A 17,834-nucleotide genomic window follows, 5' to 3' on the forward strand; every position below is an offset into this window, starting at 1 on the left:
ATTTAGCACTGATAAAGTGTCTAAATAAACATTACATGGCCAAACATCAGTGGATGTGTATTTATTTGAGGATTTGATGGCATTCACAGTGAGGTCAGGTACTGGTGTTGGATGTTTAGCTCCCAAACACCACTCCAACTCATCCCAGAGCTGTTGGATGTAGAAACATTCCTCCAGATGATACACAGACACACTGCTCCACAGCCCAATACCAGGTGGCTTTTCTTATACCTTGGAATTGAGCATAAGGACCTTATAGGCTCATGTGCAGCTGTTCTAGAGCAGCACATTTTATTTCTTGATTCTCTAGGGAACTCATACCAGCTACATTTACGCAGTTGAACATCTGTGTCCACAGTGGGTGCACCTTAAAATACCTGAATGCAGTATTTAAAAAGGGTGTCTATAAACATTTGGCAGAGTGTAAGAGGAGCTATAATCTGAACAAAATTCACATACTTTACAAACCTCCATCGCTAAAAAGTCTGTATACCTTGAACAGGAAGCAGGGCGAGGCAGTTGTATATGACAATCACAATGTCGCCCTCTACCTGTGAGAAAATTTGCTGCACTAAATAAACAGTAAGAAAAGTTTGAAGACCTCTGGTGTGATTGGCAGCACAGTGGCTCAGCAGCAGCCACCCAGCTACAGGGGTCCAAGGCTTGATCCTTGGGTCACTTTATTTGTGTGTGGTACCTGGTGGGCTCCCTCTGTCTACGTGAGATTTTTCTGGTAACTACCCACGATTCAGAAATATATGGCGGAGCCTGGACTGGCCCCCCCAGCATGCCTTGCACCTCCCGCATGTGGATAAGGTTCCCCTCGCTGCTCACAAAACCCCCGCCCCCCCCATCTCCTCTGTGATGAATCTCAGTGGTACCCTGCTGGGCTGCTCGTATGGGACCCCCACATGGTTGTGCTGACTGGTTTGGCTGCGTCCACAGTTATGAGTGTGTGATGGCACCCTGTTCGGTAAGTGTGTGTCACCCTGTGAAGGACTGGCGCCCCCTCCAGGGTGTGCGTAGGTGTTTTCCCAACACAGGATGATTTACATTGATTCCAAACCATGTAACTGGACCAGAGTGCCCACACCATCAAATAAGACAAGGAGGCAGAAGGGTTTTCTGCATTCAGAAATTTTATTTGGATATATTGAAATCTACAGTAAAACAACGTAGATGCAATATATCGCAGAAACATTGTCTTTGTCGCTGACAGAAACATGCAGTGAGGAGGCTTCAATAAATTACTGCCTACAAACACAGCAGCTCGCCATCCCAGCAGCGCTTCCATGAAAATAAACTCTTTTGTACAATACAAAAAGACAAAATAAATAAAGCTTTTTTTAAGCTTGAGGGAACTTGAGTTATTGCGAATATACATTGTTTGTGTGGAATGTACAGTTATTTTTCGGTGGGCGAGGGGAGGCTGATACAGCGCCTAATAAATAGTCAATAACTTCATACGTTCATAATTTAAAGTTTTCCTAAAAACGTTGGACGTTTTATGGACGCTGCAGTGCCGTAGTGTTTCAGTATTGACTGCTGGAGTCGTAAAGATTGCAGAGTGGCTTTTGGAACACAGCGGGTTATGCATTTATTATTTTTATCGTTAGAGCTACTCACAAAATGTACGAACAAGCTGAAATAATATTTAATCAATGATGGATTTAAAGTAGGGAAAGCAAATTTTTAATAAACGTTTCATTTGCTGCTCGTCTACGCTGTGTGAAAATACAGACTTCTACCGTTAATCTTCGCACAATGACGGTAAAAACAAAAACAAACAAACAAAGGGAACAGTCTTTGAATGCTTCTTATCTGTAGATAGACAACAATTGAACAGAAGTCGCCAAATCAGGCGAGAGGGAATTACTATTTATTACCGGAGAACTACTGTGTACCTTATGCTGCGCGGTAAGATCAGATCTGCTGAAAAAGCTCCAAGCTCACCTCTATATATCTGCTGTATATATATATCACACAGTAACCCTTGAGTGAGAGTCATGAAGACACGTGTGTGTCCGTTTGGACAGTATCAGAGAGTAAATTAAACGTAAAAACGAAATGCGGCCTGATGCAGAAAGGATAACAAAAGAAGCTGTAGCTCTAACGCTCTGAATGGTAACGTACTGTAGCAGATCGTTACGTCCTGTAGCTGTTGCTGTCTTGTTTTTCGTCCGTTTGGATGGTGCTGAGCGTCTATTTTTTTCGTGCTTTGTAGCCCCTCGACTAAGTGCATCTGTCTGTGGAGAAGAAAATAATATTTGAAAATAATTATCAGAATTTAGAACCAAAGAAATCCCTCAGAAACAGTTTCACAGTCGTGTTTGGTTTGAACTCGTTGAACTCGCACGTTTTTCTATTTATCGACTCGATCACCTGTGTGGTCACTGCTTGTCAGGGGTCTGCTGCGGCGGCTGATCGTTTGCTTTGGCCTGGGTGGTGTGCTGGACTTTAGGGTTCAGCGAGCTCCAGGGCTCTGGGGTCCGTCCTCGTTTTCTCTGGGCAGTGGGCAGTAAAGCTGCTGCTGAAGGCTGAGGTTCAGGGGCAGGGGCAGGTGGCTGAGGCGGAGCTGGGGGGTGTGTGTGTTGAGGTTGGGGCTGAGGCTGGGTGGACGTGGAGGGTGCGTCTGTAAACAAAACATGTGTGTGATTATACGGTATGTGCTGTGCGCAGGGAATTAAAAAGCATTAAAATACACTTGCTGATACCTGCAGTAAACCTGCGGTACTGTGCAAAGTTTGGCCATTCAAAGTCATTATCACTAATTGTTCGTTAAAAATGTCAACATGGGGACCACTGGTGTCTCCATGTTGACTGCATTCTACGTGTCCAACATTTCATGAGCTGGCAGAACAGACAGTCTAAGTGCTCCCTCTAGTGGCCGGGAGTTGCTAGGACACCTTGCTCGCTCATCACTGTTCAAACAAATCCTCATGTTTCCAGGACAACAAATAAATTAAATAAATAAATAACCTACGTTTTTTATCAAATATAACAATTGGCAATTCTCATAACGACTGAAGTATATCGTAAATATCTTTGTAGCATTTAAGATTTATTTCACGTAAAGTCCCATGTAAACAGCAAGGGTTTGAATGGAACTAATACAGATTTAAAAGCTTTTGTAATTCTTTATTTAAAAGCATTGTCAGCTCTGAAGACTGGGTCCTGGAACTAAATGTGTCAACCAATTAGGTTCACGTCTATTAAGTGTTTATTCTCCAGCTTTGGAGGGATATGGACATATAAGACTGGGAAATCTAAGTCAGGGCAGAATACTTCTGGGTCAGTGCCTGGGAGGAGTGTTTGGGGTGTGTTCTCTCTGTGTTTGCATAGGTTTCCTCCATGAGTTTTTGTTTCCTTCCACAATCCAACAACACAGTCTGGTATGTCGCAGGGCTATTCCAACTTCAAGACTGCCCATAGGTGTAAGTGATTGTGTGATGGACTGATTGTCTGTCCTGTCAAATATGTGTGTGTCTTCAAAGGCCTACCATGACCCTCATTAAGTGACGTGCACAGACTGTGGCCGCTGACAGGTGGTTGCCCCAAGCACACGACACACAAACTGGACTGATACTGTATAAAGCATTCATCGTGCCCTGCTTATTTCAATACGAGAAAGCACATCTCACCCACACACTGAGGTTGTAAATATAGTGTCTCTACACATCGGCAGCTACGAGTACAGAAACCTTCCCATGCCTTCTTTTAAATCAGGTGTCAATGTGGGTGTGGCTTAAGTTAGAAATGACCACGATTTGCTAAACCTAGGAACATTATAAACTTTAGATAAACGATAAACTGATTATACATATGAAATATAACTTCGAGAGCCAATCAGCGGTCATTTTGTATTCAAGCTTGATCACACTAAACGCTCCCTCCTATAGTTTGCTGCTTTGGGGAAACTGGATCCCTGTCGTTTTCGCCAGTGTTGTAGGGAAGACCAGATGACCTCGCCGACTGCACCTATATTCAGCATGATGTTGCCTCAGGCAGAGATCAGAGGTCAAGCTCAGCAGAAAGGCTAAATGACCAAAAATGACAGCACAAAACTGTCAAAAGGTGGAATAACTCAAACTCGCCATTTAATAATACGTAGAGAGCCATATAAGAAGCAGAGCTGGACCATGTCACATCCATCAACTCTGAGATTGTTTAAAACAAACGTGAGTATGGGATAAGACGAGCTGTTCTCACCACTGCTGCTGGCCTGAGAGTCGTCCGACATCAGGGGCTCGGCCTCCTCCTGAATGGTGGGCACAGATGCTAGCAGACCTGGGAAACACACACAAACACAGGAATGGACAACCCTTCACTGTGTACATTTGTCCTTTCCATTTCAGCTGAATTTAGGGTTAAATTTCATGAACGTTATAAACCCAGGGCACAGTCCTTTTTTTTTTCCCTTAAACCTCCAAACGACATCAACGACAGACCAAAAAAAACCTCAACAAAGAACAGGCTGTTATCTCACCCACATTTTCCAAACCAGGTCAAAACGCCTCCCAAAAATCAAAGGTAATTACAGTGCTGTGTTTTCGAACTGGAACATGGGGCCTAAAAGACGGCTTGTGTAAGACACTAACACCATCATCAGCAGAAACATTTTACTTCTGTCTTCTAGATTAAGGTCTCTTTGACTTTCAAAAAAAACATTAGCACCATCTTTCCACGCTCCTGATTCTCTTCTCTGCAGGCGTCCACACCCCAGAGCCAGGGGAAGACGAGGTAAAACTACACAGAAAAACGAACACCAGATTCAAATCACAATAAAAAGATATCCTCTACTACTTACAAACATAAATGTGATAAAGATTGAGAATTATAACCCTCATGGATCCTTTCATAGGGTTACATTTACCCCAGGAACGGACAAAGACACAGAAAGACCAAACAAACACGTGTACAGAAAGAGCACAAGCGCTGAGCTGATACAATAGTACTTGGAACATCCAGAAACGACATGTTCTTGTGCCACATAAAATAGCTGCACTAAATAACCCTGTTGTTGAAAAGCTCAGTGTGGAACAGCTTTTTAAAAGGGAGCCACGTTAAAAGAGGCTTCACATCTTCACACAGAGCTTCTTAGCTGTGGAACCGTGACTGTACAGTTTAGCTTTCTAAAGTAAATCCTAGCACACGGCCAGGTTTGAGAGAGTGGTCACAACTCAACTGTGAATATACATCGGACAACAGCTTTGAATCAAGGTACGGAGGCTAGCATTCATTTTCTGTTCTGTTTCTAAGTGATTTTTATTACGAGGTTTTCACAGTAATCGCCACCTCAAGACAGTCATTCTAGCACCTTCTGCCTTCCGTCTTATTACAGAATATTCATAGTAGTATTTAAATTGAAAGGATCGTTAGGTACAGTCTGTTTGTGTCACTCACTAAGGCCTCTGTAGTGGGAGAGCTGCTGGTAGACCTGCTTCATCCTCTCGATGTTGAGGCGGCTGCTCTCGGCGTGGTTGATCATGGGTTTGGGGTAATCCACTCCCACCACGCAGTTAGCCGCCTTCTGGACAGAATCCGGAGCATTCCACGGTTCGTAGATGTAGCGGTTCGGGTAGTCCTTCAGCTTCGGGATGTACCTCCTGCACGGAACCCGAATAAATCAATCGATAACACGGAAGGTTTCTTATGGACGTGAAGCTTTTTAATAATAAACATTACAACACACTTTCTGAAGTCAAACGCAGACAAGCTACGTCCACACTGCACTTCCGGCTGAGGACAGCTTTATTTTGATTTAAAATTTAAAAGCAACTTAATTGAAATTCATACAGTTGATTTTAGAGCCGTCTTCTCTTAAAGGCCAAGCCCCAGCGATATGAACGTGTCAAACAAATAAATCCAGTGGAGTTTGAGTTCCTAACTTGTGTTTATTGATCGTCAGAAAACATGTTATTTCTTACTAATTGAAGGAATAAGGTTTAAAAGACCGTAATTTAATGAGTCTTTACAAAGTGCCATGTCCACCTCCTCCTGTGGTTATAATGTAAATGTGGCCAGGTTCTACCTCGCTTTTAACTTACTACATTATATTCACTCTAAAATAAACAATACTTATTAAATTTGTGTGTATTACAGTAATATTTAATGCCGCTGTTCAACTAAAACTGTTTCTCCCAAAATAGTAATTATACCGAAGGTGAAAAAACCCTCAATTTTCAATGGAAGTCGATGTTTTAAATAAAAATAAATAAATAAATACAAATAATAACAATAATAATAAAATAAAATTATTCCAAGTATTCTGGAGTATTTCTATTGGTCCGTTCGTCATGAAAGAAAGACAGCTGCTGTGTTCTAATGACGCAGTAAAAAAAAAAAACATCGACAAACATGGAAACGCTTGTTTTTTAATTTGAACAGTGATAATATTTGAAAATACATTTTCCAAAGTAAATAAACTTAAAATAAACAATAATCTGCTAATTTTATCTGTTCAAAATATTATAAATTCATAAACGACACAAACTGCCACTGATATAAAGCACAACAGGGCACCGTTATGAAGCAGCCCCTACCAGTGAGTGAGTGAACTACAAAAAACATTAAATACATAAATACTCAACCATTAAGTGACATTCTGCGCAGGTTATATACATTTCTACTGAGTCTATGGGACTATAGGGTGAAGAGAGTTTTACCGTATGTAGTCTCCACTCGGGTCTGTGCGACGTCCAAAGCCCACTGGGCAGTAGCAGTGGAAAAACTGCTGGAAGAAGGCACTGCAGGAGAGCCACATCCAGCTACCGGCATTTACACTCCAGTCAGCATCCAGCAACAGCTCCTCAAACACCTTCCGAGGAGGAACACAGACAAATCCTCCCTATGAATGAGGCTACTCACACACACCTGACCTCCTCTTATCGCAAATAAATTGTTATTAAATGTATTAAATTGTTTGAAATGTTGTTTCATGAACCATCAAACGTTACGTGGTGTGGTTGTGTACCTTCATGCCACTCTCCCAGCTGATCCACAGGTCTCCTCTGGTGAGAAAGCAGGCCACGGCGTGCCTCGCCAAGTGATGAATCCAGCCCTCCTTCCTCAACTGTGTCATGATGGCGTCAATCCAGGGGAAACCTGTGTGACCCTCTGCCCATTTGGCAAGAGCCTCTGGGTTGTTGTCCCAAGGAATCTGCACACAGATGGGGTTCCCCTCCATGCGGTCGAAGTTTGGGTTGTTGGTGGCTGCTGTGTAGAAGAATTCCCGCCATAACAGCTGTCCGAAGAGCGAGAGAGGGGGGTTTGACTTCCTACGCAGCTGCAGAGAGGACGATCAAGATCATCATTATCAGTAACAGCAAACCCGAGCTCTCTACGGGAATTCTCGAACGCGACCGTGACGTCACTGGTGGACAACAGCTGAACAACGCCGCGGTAAAACACCGTTATGACTGACTGTTATGACAGTATCTAGCTAAATAACCAACATTATTCATGACAATAGCCTAGCAATAAGCTAAACTCAAATGTAGAGGTACCGTTATTCTTGTAAATGTGATCGAAGTCGAACTCGAATTCATCCGACACTATAAACCTCCGTAATGCAGCTACGTAGCCGAGTATAATCTGAGCCACCGAGTTTAGCGAGTCAAGCTAACGTTAACTAACACCAACTAAAACAGGCGAAGTGAGTGTCCTTACCCTGTTTACCTCCATGTTACAGAGGCTCTTGAACACCTTTCGTTGGTGTCCTTACATGCCCATATTGTTGGAAAAGCTCCAGTGAAATGAGCTACAGATAACGGAGTGAGCGGATGGTCCTTTCCAAAGTGCCCGTTTAAAGTGGACAAATTTAGTCCATTTTCTGGATATTTTGGGATCTTTGGGCCATTTGTGCACAGATGTCCCACTGTACATTGAATGATTGCAGCCAAAAACAACACACCTTTTCCTCATTTTGCATTAAATTAAGTGCAGCTTCTAGAGTTGTTGTCCACCATCTACGTCACAGGCAAGACGCCTATTAGAGTTTCCCAACACCGTGGGGGGGGGACCAACGGTCTTTTAAACCTTATTCCTTCAATTAGTAAGAAATAACATGTTTTCTGACTCTCAATAAACACAAGTTAGGAACTCAAACTCCACTGTATTTATTTGTTTGACACTTTCATAGAGCTGGGGCTTAGCCTTTAAAAAGTGTAGAATGTGTACATCATTCACTTGAAGATGTGTGTCCATAAACAGAAAAGGAGAGTGGATGAAGATTCAAAAAAAGTTATAAACACAGTCAAATGAAACTATTTTTAGCAAATATCACCATGTAACTAAATAACTGTATTTAAACAGAACAGTGATAAATGTGCTCTCCTACATTTGGTAATTGAACCTGTCTAATAAAAAATAAAGAGTAGACGGAGCCTAGGTTTTAACTTTAAAAACTTCCTGAATGATGCTGAGAGTTCTGCTTTTGGCCAAATGTCTATTTAAACCCATGCATCACACATCTACACCATGTACAGATCACACTTATTTAAAGCAGAGAGTAAAGACAGCCTTGTGAATTTGTCAAAAATTTGTACACTCAGGGGAACAGTGTGTGTTAAAGCGTGAATACGGCAAGAACTAACCTTCATATACAGCTCTCGCAGGTGGTAGTAGAAGACTCGGCTCGACAGGCAGCCGAAACAAAGATACGGGCTCAGGCCGGTGGGGCTGGCGAACAGGGAGTGGGCGTTTATTCGAGGACGCTCAAAACTCGCCACCCACGCCTAAAAACACAGCAAACAACCAAAAAAACCCTGAGCATTTCAGCTTTTAATAAACGTTACATTCAAAGAAACTGTGAAAACATTGTGGGCAGCTGAACAAATTCAAATCCAGAAACTATTCTTGAGGCAGTGTGTTTTTAAGGCGGTGAGGACATGAGAAAAACTACAAACAATGTTACAATAACAAACATAAAAATCTGTTATTATATAATGTTGTTAAATCAGAAATAAAAACAAACAAACGTTAACGCAATACGTGGTGGCGTCAAAGAAAATTCTGGAAAATTCTAGTTACTTTTGTTAAATGGCATTTACTCCATTATACGGTATTTTTAGAAATACACGCTTTACTAAATTAAACAAACCAACCTGTTGTGTGTATATTATTAAAATATGTTTCAGTTTTAACTGACTGTTGTGTCTCTGTGAGCTTTCTATGATTCACCTTTCTGTCCAAGTGCTTGTTAAGTCTGTCCATGGCCTCCGATTCACCTCCTTTCCATACTGACGTAACCTCTCCATGATTCTTAAACCCTGGAGAGAGAGAGAGAGAGAGAGAGAGAGACAGAGAGAGAAAGACAGAGAGAGATGGAGATAGAGAGAGATAGAGAGAGAGAGAGAGACAGAGAGAGTCAGAGAGAGAGAGACAGAGAGAGAGAGAGAGAGACAAAGAGACAGAGAGAGACAGGGAGAGACAGACAGACAGACAGAGAGAGAGAGAGAGAGAGAGACAAAGAGACAGAGAGAGAGACAGAGACGGAGACAGAGAAAGACACAGAGAGAGAGAGATAGAGACAAAGAGACAGAGAGACAGACAGAGAGAGAGACAGACAGAGAGAGAGAGACAGACAGAGACAGAACAAAATGCTGAACATGATCATTTATTTTTTTATTTTTAAACAAAAGTATACTCATTATTTTCTCATGTTTTGCTGCATGTTTCACACACGACTAACAGACTATATTCATATATATTTCCAAAGTGCAATCCACCACAACCAGGATATTTTTATTTTCATAAAAATGCATGTTTTCTTGGGTTGTTTCCCCCCTCAACGTCAGTGTGAGCCCATGCCCACTGCCTGTGAGAAAGACAGTAAAACTTATGCAACCTTTACGTAACAGTTATCACAAGTGTTGCCGGTACAATGGTTAAAAGGAGAAACCTAATGAAGGCCATGGGTGAAACCTCATCCTGCCTATCCACCGCTTTCAGCACACACACTCAGCACTCTCCGTACTCTATTCAGAAACTGCAGCAGAGGCCTTGTAAACCACCCACTCTGCCGTGACTGCAGGTATTTTGGCTAATGTCTGGAACTGGGAAAAAGTCAACCCAGTCGCTGTGAACAAAAGGGAATAATCCAATCCACTGCATCCATGTTGTTGTTTTGTCCCAGCTCCAAGAACAGCAGATCTAAACCTCACATTGCCTCTGATCACATCTGGAACGGACCCAGGGACTAGATCAGATCGATGTTGGAAGGGCTTGGCTTGATTTCTGTGAAGTCCTGGCCATCAACAGTCAGGCAGCACAGCTAGACACAACTAAACAAGTACACATAATAGAAGCCTCACCCAGCTCCTCCAGCGAGGGCACGCTGTAGTGCTCGTCGTGATTGTCAGAGATTTGCGTCCGGCAGCTGGCCATCTGCTCCTGTGTGACTGTTGGCAGAGGCTTTTTGGGCAACTCCAGCCGGTTCACTATGGCTTGAAATCGTTTGAAGGTGAGCGGGGGGCTGTTGTTGTTCATATCGATGATTCTGAAAGAAATATACACGAGCGTTAGCGCTTGTAGTGCTCCGCAAAATATATTTCAAATTCAAGCACATTTTAAAGCAGTTTTTGTATAACATCCATTCATTATCCATCCATCCATCCATTATCTGTAACCGCTTATCCAATTTAGGGTCGCGGGGGGTCCAGAGCCTACCTGGAATCATTGGGCGCAAGGCGGGAATACACCCTGGAGGGGACGCCAGTCCTTCACAGGGCAACACAGACACACACACACATTCACTGACACACTCACACCTACGGACACTTGAGTCAACAATCCACCTGCAACGTGTGTTTTTGGACTGTGGGAGGAAACCGGAGCACCCGGAGGAAACCCACGCAGACACAGAGAGAACACACCACACTCCTCACAGACAGTCACCCGGAGGAAACTCACGCAGACACAGAGAGAACACACCACACTCCTCACAGACAGTCACCCGGAGGAAACCCACGCAGACACAGAGAGAACACACCACACTCCTCACCGACAGTCACCCGGAGGAAACCCACACAGACACAGGGAGAACACACCACACTCCTCACAGACAGTCACCCGGAGGAAACCCACGCAGAGACAGGGAGAACACACCACACTCCTCACAGACAGTCACCCGGAGGAAACCCACGCAGAGACAGGGAGAACACACCACACTCCTCACAGACAGTCACCCGGAGGAAACCCACGCGGACACAGGGAGAACACACCACACTCCTCACAGACAGTCACCCGGAGAACACACCACACTCCTCACAGACAGTCACCCGGAGGAAACCCACACAGACACAGGGAGAACACACCACACTCCTCACAGACAGTCACCCGGAGGAAACCCACACAGACACAGGGAGAACACACCACACTCCTCACAGACAGTCAAGTGAGAAGAACTCATACATTGCTGCTTGTGTTATGAATTCCATAAAGGAAGCGCTGCAAAGGCATCGATTTGTTCTGTTCTTGGGGATAATATTGTATCCAAAACGTGTGGTATTTGGTTTATATTTGATTTAAAGATTGTGATTGTAAACGTAGTGTGTTAATACTTAATGTTTAGGGTCTTTTAAATAATAAAATAAAAGCAGCACCTTAACCTACACAGGGTTTAAAAAAAAAAACATTGAAAATTCACTGACCACTTTCCTAGAAACCCACACCTAGAACCTCAACCCATGGGTCACGTAATTAGAAATATCTCCCCGGTACATCACCTGACTGACCACTTTATTGGAAACCCTCATTGAAGGGTTAAATTACAGCATTGCCCATCTTCTCCTGTACAGTTTATCAGCCCACCTCACTATTGCTCAGGTTCTGATCACAGGGACCACTACTGTGCAGAATGCATCGGGTGGCAGACCATTCTCAGTACAGCAATGACACAGTGAGGGCAGTGTGGGGTGGGTGTTTACACTTCCAGACCGAGCTGGTCATTCTTTATCTTTGCTGATAGAATCTGTTCTGCATTTCTCTCAGTCCTTTTCACATCCCGGAACAGGGACAGCCAGCCTCTTATATATAATCCTGATCTTATACAACGGCCCACTACATGTGCAATTGGCTGCTTTCCTTGGCGCGTTTTGAGTCAGGAGGCAGCCATGTGTCTGGACGCAGCGCATGCAGGCAGCACATGTCTTTGATGCTGGATTACACACTAGATATTCCAGCCCCCCCCACACAGACCCGCCCACGGCACATGCGGCCCAGTGTGACATGTAGTTACAGCTGTCCGCCACCGGGAGGGAGTGAAGCTGACAGTGTGGGGAAAACACACTTCTGTTTACAGACACACAAGGAGACAATCACATATGTAAAAAAAATAAACGGTGTTGGGTGTCGAGAGCGTCACAGTCCCATCACCGCCTTGTCTTTATCCCACAACCATTACGTCTCCAGGCTAATGCCTCATGTACCAAGCTGCCATGTGATGTACAACAGAAGTTACTGGACTGGGCCTATTTCAATAGCTTCCAGGTCCAGTTGTTACAGAGCAAGTGATTCATCATAGGCTTCCTCTTCCCTGTCACTGGTTTATGTTTTACCCCCTTTCAGACCACCACAGTAGACCCTCCTCACTGCTGACTCCTCTTCTCCTCCTGCATCCAACAGGTCAACTACAGGAAGTGGCTGTTCAGTTACATTCACTCAATGTTTTAATTGGTTTGATTATATTCATACAAGTTTTAAACTGTTGTTTTGTTTAGCGCACATTTTAAAATATATATTTGTGTTGGCGGCACGGTGGCTTAGTGGTGAGCACGTTCGCCTCTCAGCGCTGGGATCTTGGGTTCAAGTCCCATCTGGGTGAAGTTTCCATGTTCTCTCTGTGTCTGCGTGGGTTTCCTCCGGGTGACTGTCTGTGAGGAGTGTGGTGTGTTCTCCCTGTGTCTGCGTGGGTTTCCTCCGGGTGACTGTCTGTGAGGAGCGTGGTGTGTTCTCCCTGTGTCTGCGTGGGTTTCCTCCAAGTGACTGTCTGTGAGGAGTGTGGTGTGTTCTCCCTGTGTCTGCGTGGGTTTCCTCCGGGTGACTGTCTGTGAGGAGTGTGGTGTGTTCTCCCTGTGTCTGCATGGGTTTCCTCCGGTGTCTCCGGTTTCCTCACACAGTCCAAAAACATGGAGGGTAGGTGAATTGGCTTCTCTAATAAAATGTCCTGGTGAATGATTGTCTGTTTGTGTGAATGAATGTGTGTGTGCGCAGATATGGATTGGCGCTGTGTCCTCCAGGTGGACGGTCGTTCCTGGTCGAGAGTACGCTGTGCGCGTTTGGCTGCCGCTTCTCACCAGTGTGTGTGTGGATTGAGCATTCTGAGCAGTGTGGATTGTAAAGCGTCCTTGGGTGTCTAGAAAGGCACTATATAAGTATAACGATAGATAGATATATCAACTATAAACTTGCAAAGAGTGTCTAAGAACTTACAGAACCACAAAAACCCATAGGCATTACCATATTTGCGAGCTCTTCCACCAGTTTCTATGCTACTGAAGTTGATTAATGCTACACCTCCAACTAAAATGCAGTCATAATTTCAGTAAATTAAATATTTTTCTTTGTGAAAAAGCTGCATGTGTGATTCCTTTTATGGGTCAACACACTGGGCCAATAAATCTGATCCGGGTCCTATTCTGAAAAATGAAAATGAAAAACCCTGGGAGGAAGAAGCACCTACACAATCCATTACAAAAAGCCTTCAACGAGGTCCTCACAATGTCTTAAAAACAAATATACACACACATACTACAACCGCCCTGGTGCATGGATGTATTAAACACATCTATCTTATTTATATAACAGCAATTGCCTGCTTCAGTTTGAGCGCTCTGGAGCTCTCCAGTACTTTCTCTAGGTTGAGCCTCGACTGCAAAGGAAGTTATATAAAACAGACAGCAGCGTTCGTCATTCCCATTCATTGGGTAACATTTTTACAGCAGCACGTGCCGTCTCTCCTGGCTTTACTCCTCACTACGTCATTGTGCTGCACACTGGTCTGTGGTAGGGCTGCACTATAAATGTTACTACTTTCATAACCTGTTAAATCTGTGGTAAACTGTGACTAATATTGTATTTCAAAGATGTATATATCTTTCTGTATAATTCAGTGCAATAGAAGAAGTAAACAAAGTCATTCCACATTGTGATATTCTGACTTGTTTACATAATGACTCACAGCAAAGCAACTGTTCTGTGTTTGTTTTGTTATTTACTGTGAAGCTTTAAGGTTACTTACCGTATAATTGTTTATTCGCACACTACATTTTTTTGCACTTTGTTTGTGTGGTAGATTTTACCCTACATTCATTTACACAAAATCAGAATTACTGCTGTTTACAAAATAAGTAAATGTTTACCGATTTCTTTCGTCACTTCTTTATATCTGAATATTTAAAACTTAAATTTGTAGTAAAATAAAATATTTTACTAAACCCAACCATTAAATGCTATTCATATATATTAAATTATATGTGTTCTCCCTGTGTCTGTGTGGGTTTCCTCCGGGTGACTGTCTGTGAGGAGTGTGGTGTGTTCTCTCTGTGTCTGCGTGGGTTTCCTCCGGGTGACTGCCTGTGAGGAGTGTGGTGTGTTCTCTCTGTGTCTGCGTGGGTTTCCTCCGGGTGACTGTGAGGAGTGTGGTGTGTTCTCTCTGTGTCTGCGTGGGTTTCCTCCGGGTGACTGTCTGTGAGGAGTGTAGTGTGTTCTCCCTGTGTCTGCGTGGGTTTCCTCCGGGTGACTGTCTGTGAGGAGTGTGGTGTGTTCTCTCTGTGTCTGCGTGGGTTTCCTCCGGGTGACTGTCTGTGAGGAGTGTGGTGTGTTCTCTCTGTGTCTGCGTGGGTTTCCTCTGGGTGACTGTCTGTGAGGAGTGTGGTGTGTTCTCCCTGTGTCTGCGTGGGTTTCCTCCGGGTGACTGTCTGTGAGGAGTGTGGTGTGTTCTCCCTGTGTCTGCGTGGGTTTCCTCCGGGTGACTGTCTGTGAGGAGTGTGGTGTGTTCTCTCTGTGTCTGCGTGGGTTTCCTCTGGGTGACTGTCTGTGAGGAGTGTGGTGTGTTCTCCCTGTGTCTGCGTGGGTTTCCTCCGGGTGACTGTCTGTGAGGAGTGTGGTGTGTTCTCTCTGTGTCTGCGTGGGTTTCCTCCGGGTGACTGTCTGTGAGGAGTGTGGTGTGTTCTCTCTGTGTCTGCGTGGGTTTCCTCCGGGTGACTGTCTGTGAGGAGTGTGGTGTGTTCTCCCTGTGTCTGCGTGGGTTACCTCCGGGTGACTGTCTGTGAGGAGTGTGGTGTGTTCTCTCTGTGTCTGCGTGGGTTTCCTCCGGGTGACTGTCTGTGAGGAGTGTGGTGTGTTCTCTCTGTGTCTGCGTGGGTTTCCTCCGGGTGACTGTCTGTGAGGAGTGTGGTGTGTTCTCTCTGTGTCTGCGTGGGTTTCCTCTGGGTGCTTCGGTTTCCTCCCAGACCCCAAAAACACACGTTGGTAGGTGGATTGGCGACTCAAAAGTGTTCGTAGGTGTGAATGTGTGTGTTGCCCTGTGAAGGACTGGCGCCCCCTCCAGGGTGTATTCCCACCTTGCGCCCAATGATTCCAGGTAGGCTCCGGACACACGGGTGAAACTGGATAATGAATGAATATCATTTATTTTTTTCCATTAGCACTTTCTCGAAATTAATAAATGTATTTTTCAGTGTTTTGTTCACATCACCAAAAAAACATGAAATATCATGATATTATTTTAGGGCCATATCGCCCCCCCCCATTGGCAAGATATGAACACAGTAATTGGTCTGAAAAAATATTATTTTCTTTGGGCGTTCTAAATGCCTTTATTTAAGAGGACCTTGGGTTCCTATCACCACCGGTTTCCTCAAGAACAGAGTATTTCATAGAAATGTTATTTTTTTTAAAACACCTTCCTTCATTCATTTATTCATTATCTGTAACTGCTTGGGTTAAGGCAAGTATCACGACTGTGATTATGAGCATAGTTTAACCCTAGTACAGTGTTTTTTATCCTAACCCAAACCTTAGTCATTCATGGCTTCATTATTGGTTCCTCTGGGACAGTGTGAATAAAGTGGTCAAAGCGTAGATTCAAGTAAAGTGTGTCATTTTATTCAAAACAACAGTCTAACGTCTATTATAAATGCTCCTTAATTATTAACTAGGAAGTGCAAACACATGCCCCAGGTTGGCCGAGTGTGTGACAACGACAGTATCAAACTCTGATACCTGCACACACCTCAGTGCCTGGAATATTCTGCAAATATTTCTAATGATCAAAAGTAGTATGTGAAGCAAATCACAGTTTCTTTTAAAGAACTAACACAAACTGTACAACTCTCATTTTATACAAGAAGATCGCTCCAGTGTTTAATGATGGGAGAGAGGGAGGGCCCTCTTCCGTGCCAAGAGAGAGTGAGGCCATTTATAATCTCTTAGAGCCTCGAGGGACAAGGAATCACCAGGATCAGGATCACCAGGAATGACCAACACTCAACCTTTTAGAGCCCTACAAAGGGTACATCTCCCTGTGGATTTTCACCCTGTGGTCCATCTGCAGAGGTGTTCCCAACACAGCCGGGTTTTCTGTTGTTTTCAGTGTCAAAGGGTAATTGTGAAGTTAACATTCATATTGGAACATGTACATGAATTCAAGTGTGTGTGTGTGTGTGTGTGTGTGTGTGTGTGTGTTTCACCCACCTCTCCGGACTGTAGAGCGTGTGAGAATTTCTCACTATTGTCTCTACACTGAACTCCTGAGCGATCTTAATGATGGCCCCATCTCGATCTTTACCATACGGCTCAGGATCGTACTCAAACGTCAAACGAGTTACATTCCACTCCTGAGAGAGAGAAAAATAGAGAAAGAGACAGAATGAAAGAGATAGAGAGATAGAGTGAGAGAGAGACAGAGTGAGAGAGAGACAGTGAGAGAGAGAGACAGAGTGAGAGAGAGAGATAGAGAGACAGTGAGAGAGAGAGACAGAGTGAAAGAGAGAGAGAGAGAAATAGAGAATGAAAGAGATAGAGAGATAAGAGTGAGAGAGACAGAGTGAGAGAGAGTGAGAAAGAGAGAGAGAAATAGAAAAAGAGAGAAGAGAGTGAGAGACAGTGAGAGAGAGAGATAAAGGAAAATACTCAGTCAATGTTAAAAGAAATTTGTAGACACAGAAAACACAGACTCCAGTATTAAATAAAAATAAATAATCATTATGTTTTCAAACTCATGGAAACTCATTCCTTGCTTAATGTGGCCATAGAGCACAGAAACACAGCAGCGTGAGAATGTTTACTGAGAGCGAACCCAAACATGGACAAGGATTTTGCTGCTGTTCTAAAACCAATAGAAACAAGGGAAAATCTCCACAGTATTATAACAGTTTTATTATTAATACTTGAGGGATAAGCCACAAAAAACTACAATGTCAAAGGTGAACCCTCACAGTGCCCCAAACCCAACTGAATACTTTCACTTGTTTATTGATTCATTCACTTCCTGTAACTGCTTCGTGGTGCTTGGAATTAGCTAAAAAGTCACGTATAACAATGGGAAACGTTTTCCATGAAGGTCCTTTGTTGTTTACTGCAAGCAAATCAGAGGCTGCTTGCTTTTATAATTTGGTAGAAACATGGGGGTTATGCTCTGTGCTGAACCCATGCAGACGAAAAGAAGCTGTGGAGGGAGACTCTTGCATTAACAGGCTCAGTATGGTGTTGACGACTGTAACCAGCCCACCTGCTTCCCCTGCATACACACCAGGGATGAACACACCAACACACACACTGAGTGAGTCCAGTATAACCACAGAGCCCAACAGCACACAGGAGAGGAGCCTCCA

General features: G+C 43.8%; 1 protein-coding gene across 1 annotated transcript in view; it reads right to left on the minus strand.

Moving 5' to 3' along the window:
- Positions 1 to 1,131: 1,131 nt before the first annotated feature.
- The window catches only part of cry2 (cryptochrome circadian regulator 2), a 29,018-nt gene continuing 12,315 nt past the window's right edge, over positions 1,132 to 17,834 (minus strand). The window contains exons 3-12 of the mRNA XM_066649854.1: positions 16,696 to 16,838; positions 10,314 to 10,498; positions 9,181 to 9,269; positions 8,595 to 8,735; positions 6,974 to 7,285; positions 6,666 to 6,817; positions 5,404 to 5,606; positions 4,210 to 4,287; positions 2,383 to 2,632; positions 1,132 to 2,246 (exon numbers count right to left, since the gene is read on the minus strand). Coding sequence (XP_066505951.1) covers positions 2,391 to 2,632; positions 4,210 to 4,287; positions 5,404 to 5,606; positions 6,666 to 6,817; positions 6,974 to 7,285; positions 8,595 to 8,735; positions 9,181 to 9,269; positions 10,314 to 10,498; positions 16,696 to 16,838 — 1,545 coding nt within the window. The 3' untranslated portion in view covers positions 1,132 to 2,246; positions 2,383 to 2,390. The remainder of the gene's footprint in view (positions 2,247 to 2,382; positions 2,633 to 4,209; positions 4,288 to 5,403; positions 5,607 to 6,665; positions 6,818 to 6,973; positions 7,286 to 8,594; positions 8,736 to 9,180; positions 9,270 to 10,313; positions 10,499 to 16,695; positions 16,839 to 17,834) is intronic.

The sequence above is a fragment of the Hoplias malabaricus genome, chromosome 17 (genome assembly GCF_029633855.1).
Source record: "Hoplias malabaricus isolate fHopMal1 chromosome 17, fHopMal1.hap1, whole genome shotgun sequence".
Classification (NCBI taxonomy): Eukaryota; Metazoa; Chordata; class Actinopteri; order Characiformes; family Erythrinidae; genus Hoplias; species Hoplias malabaricus.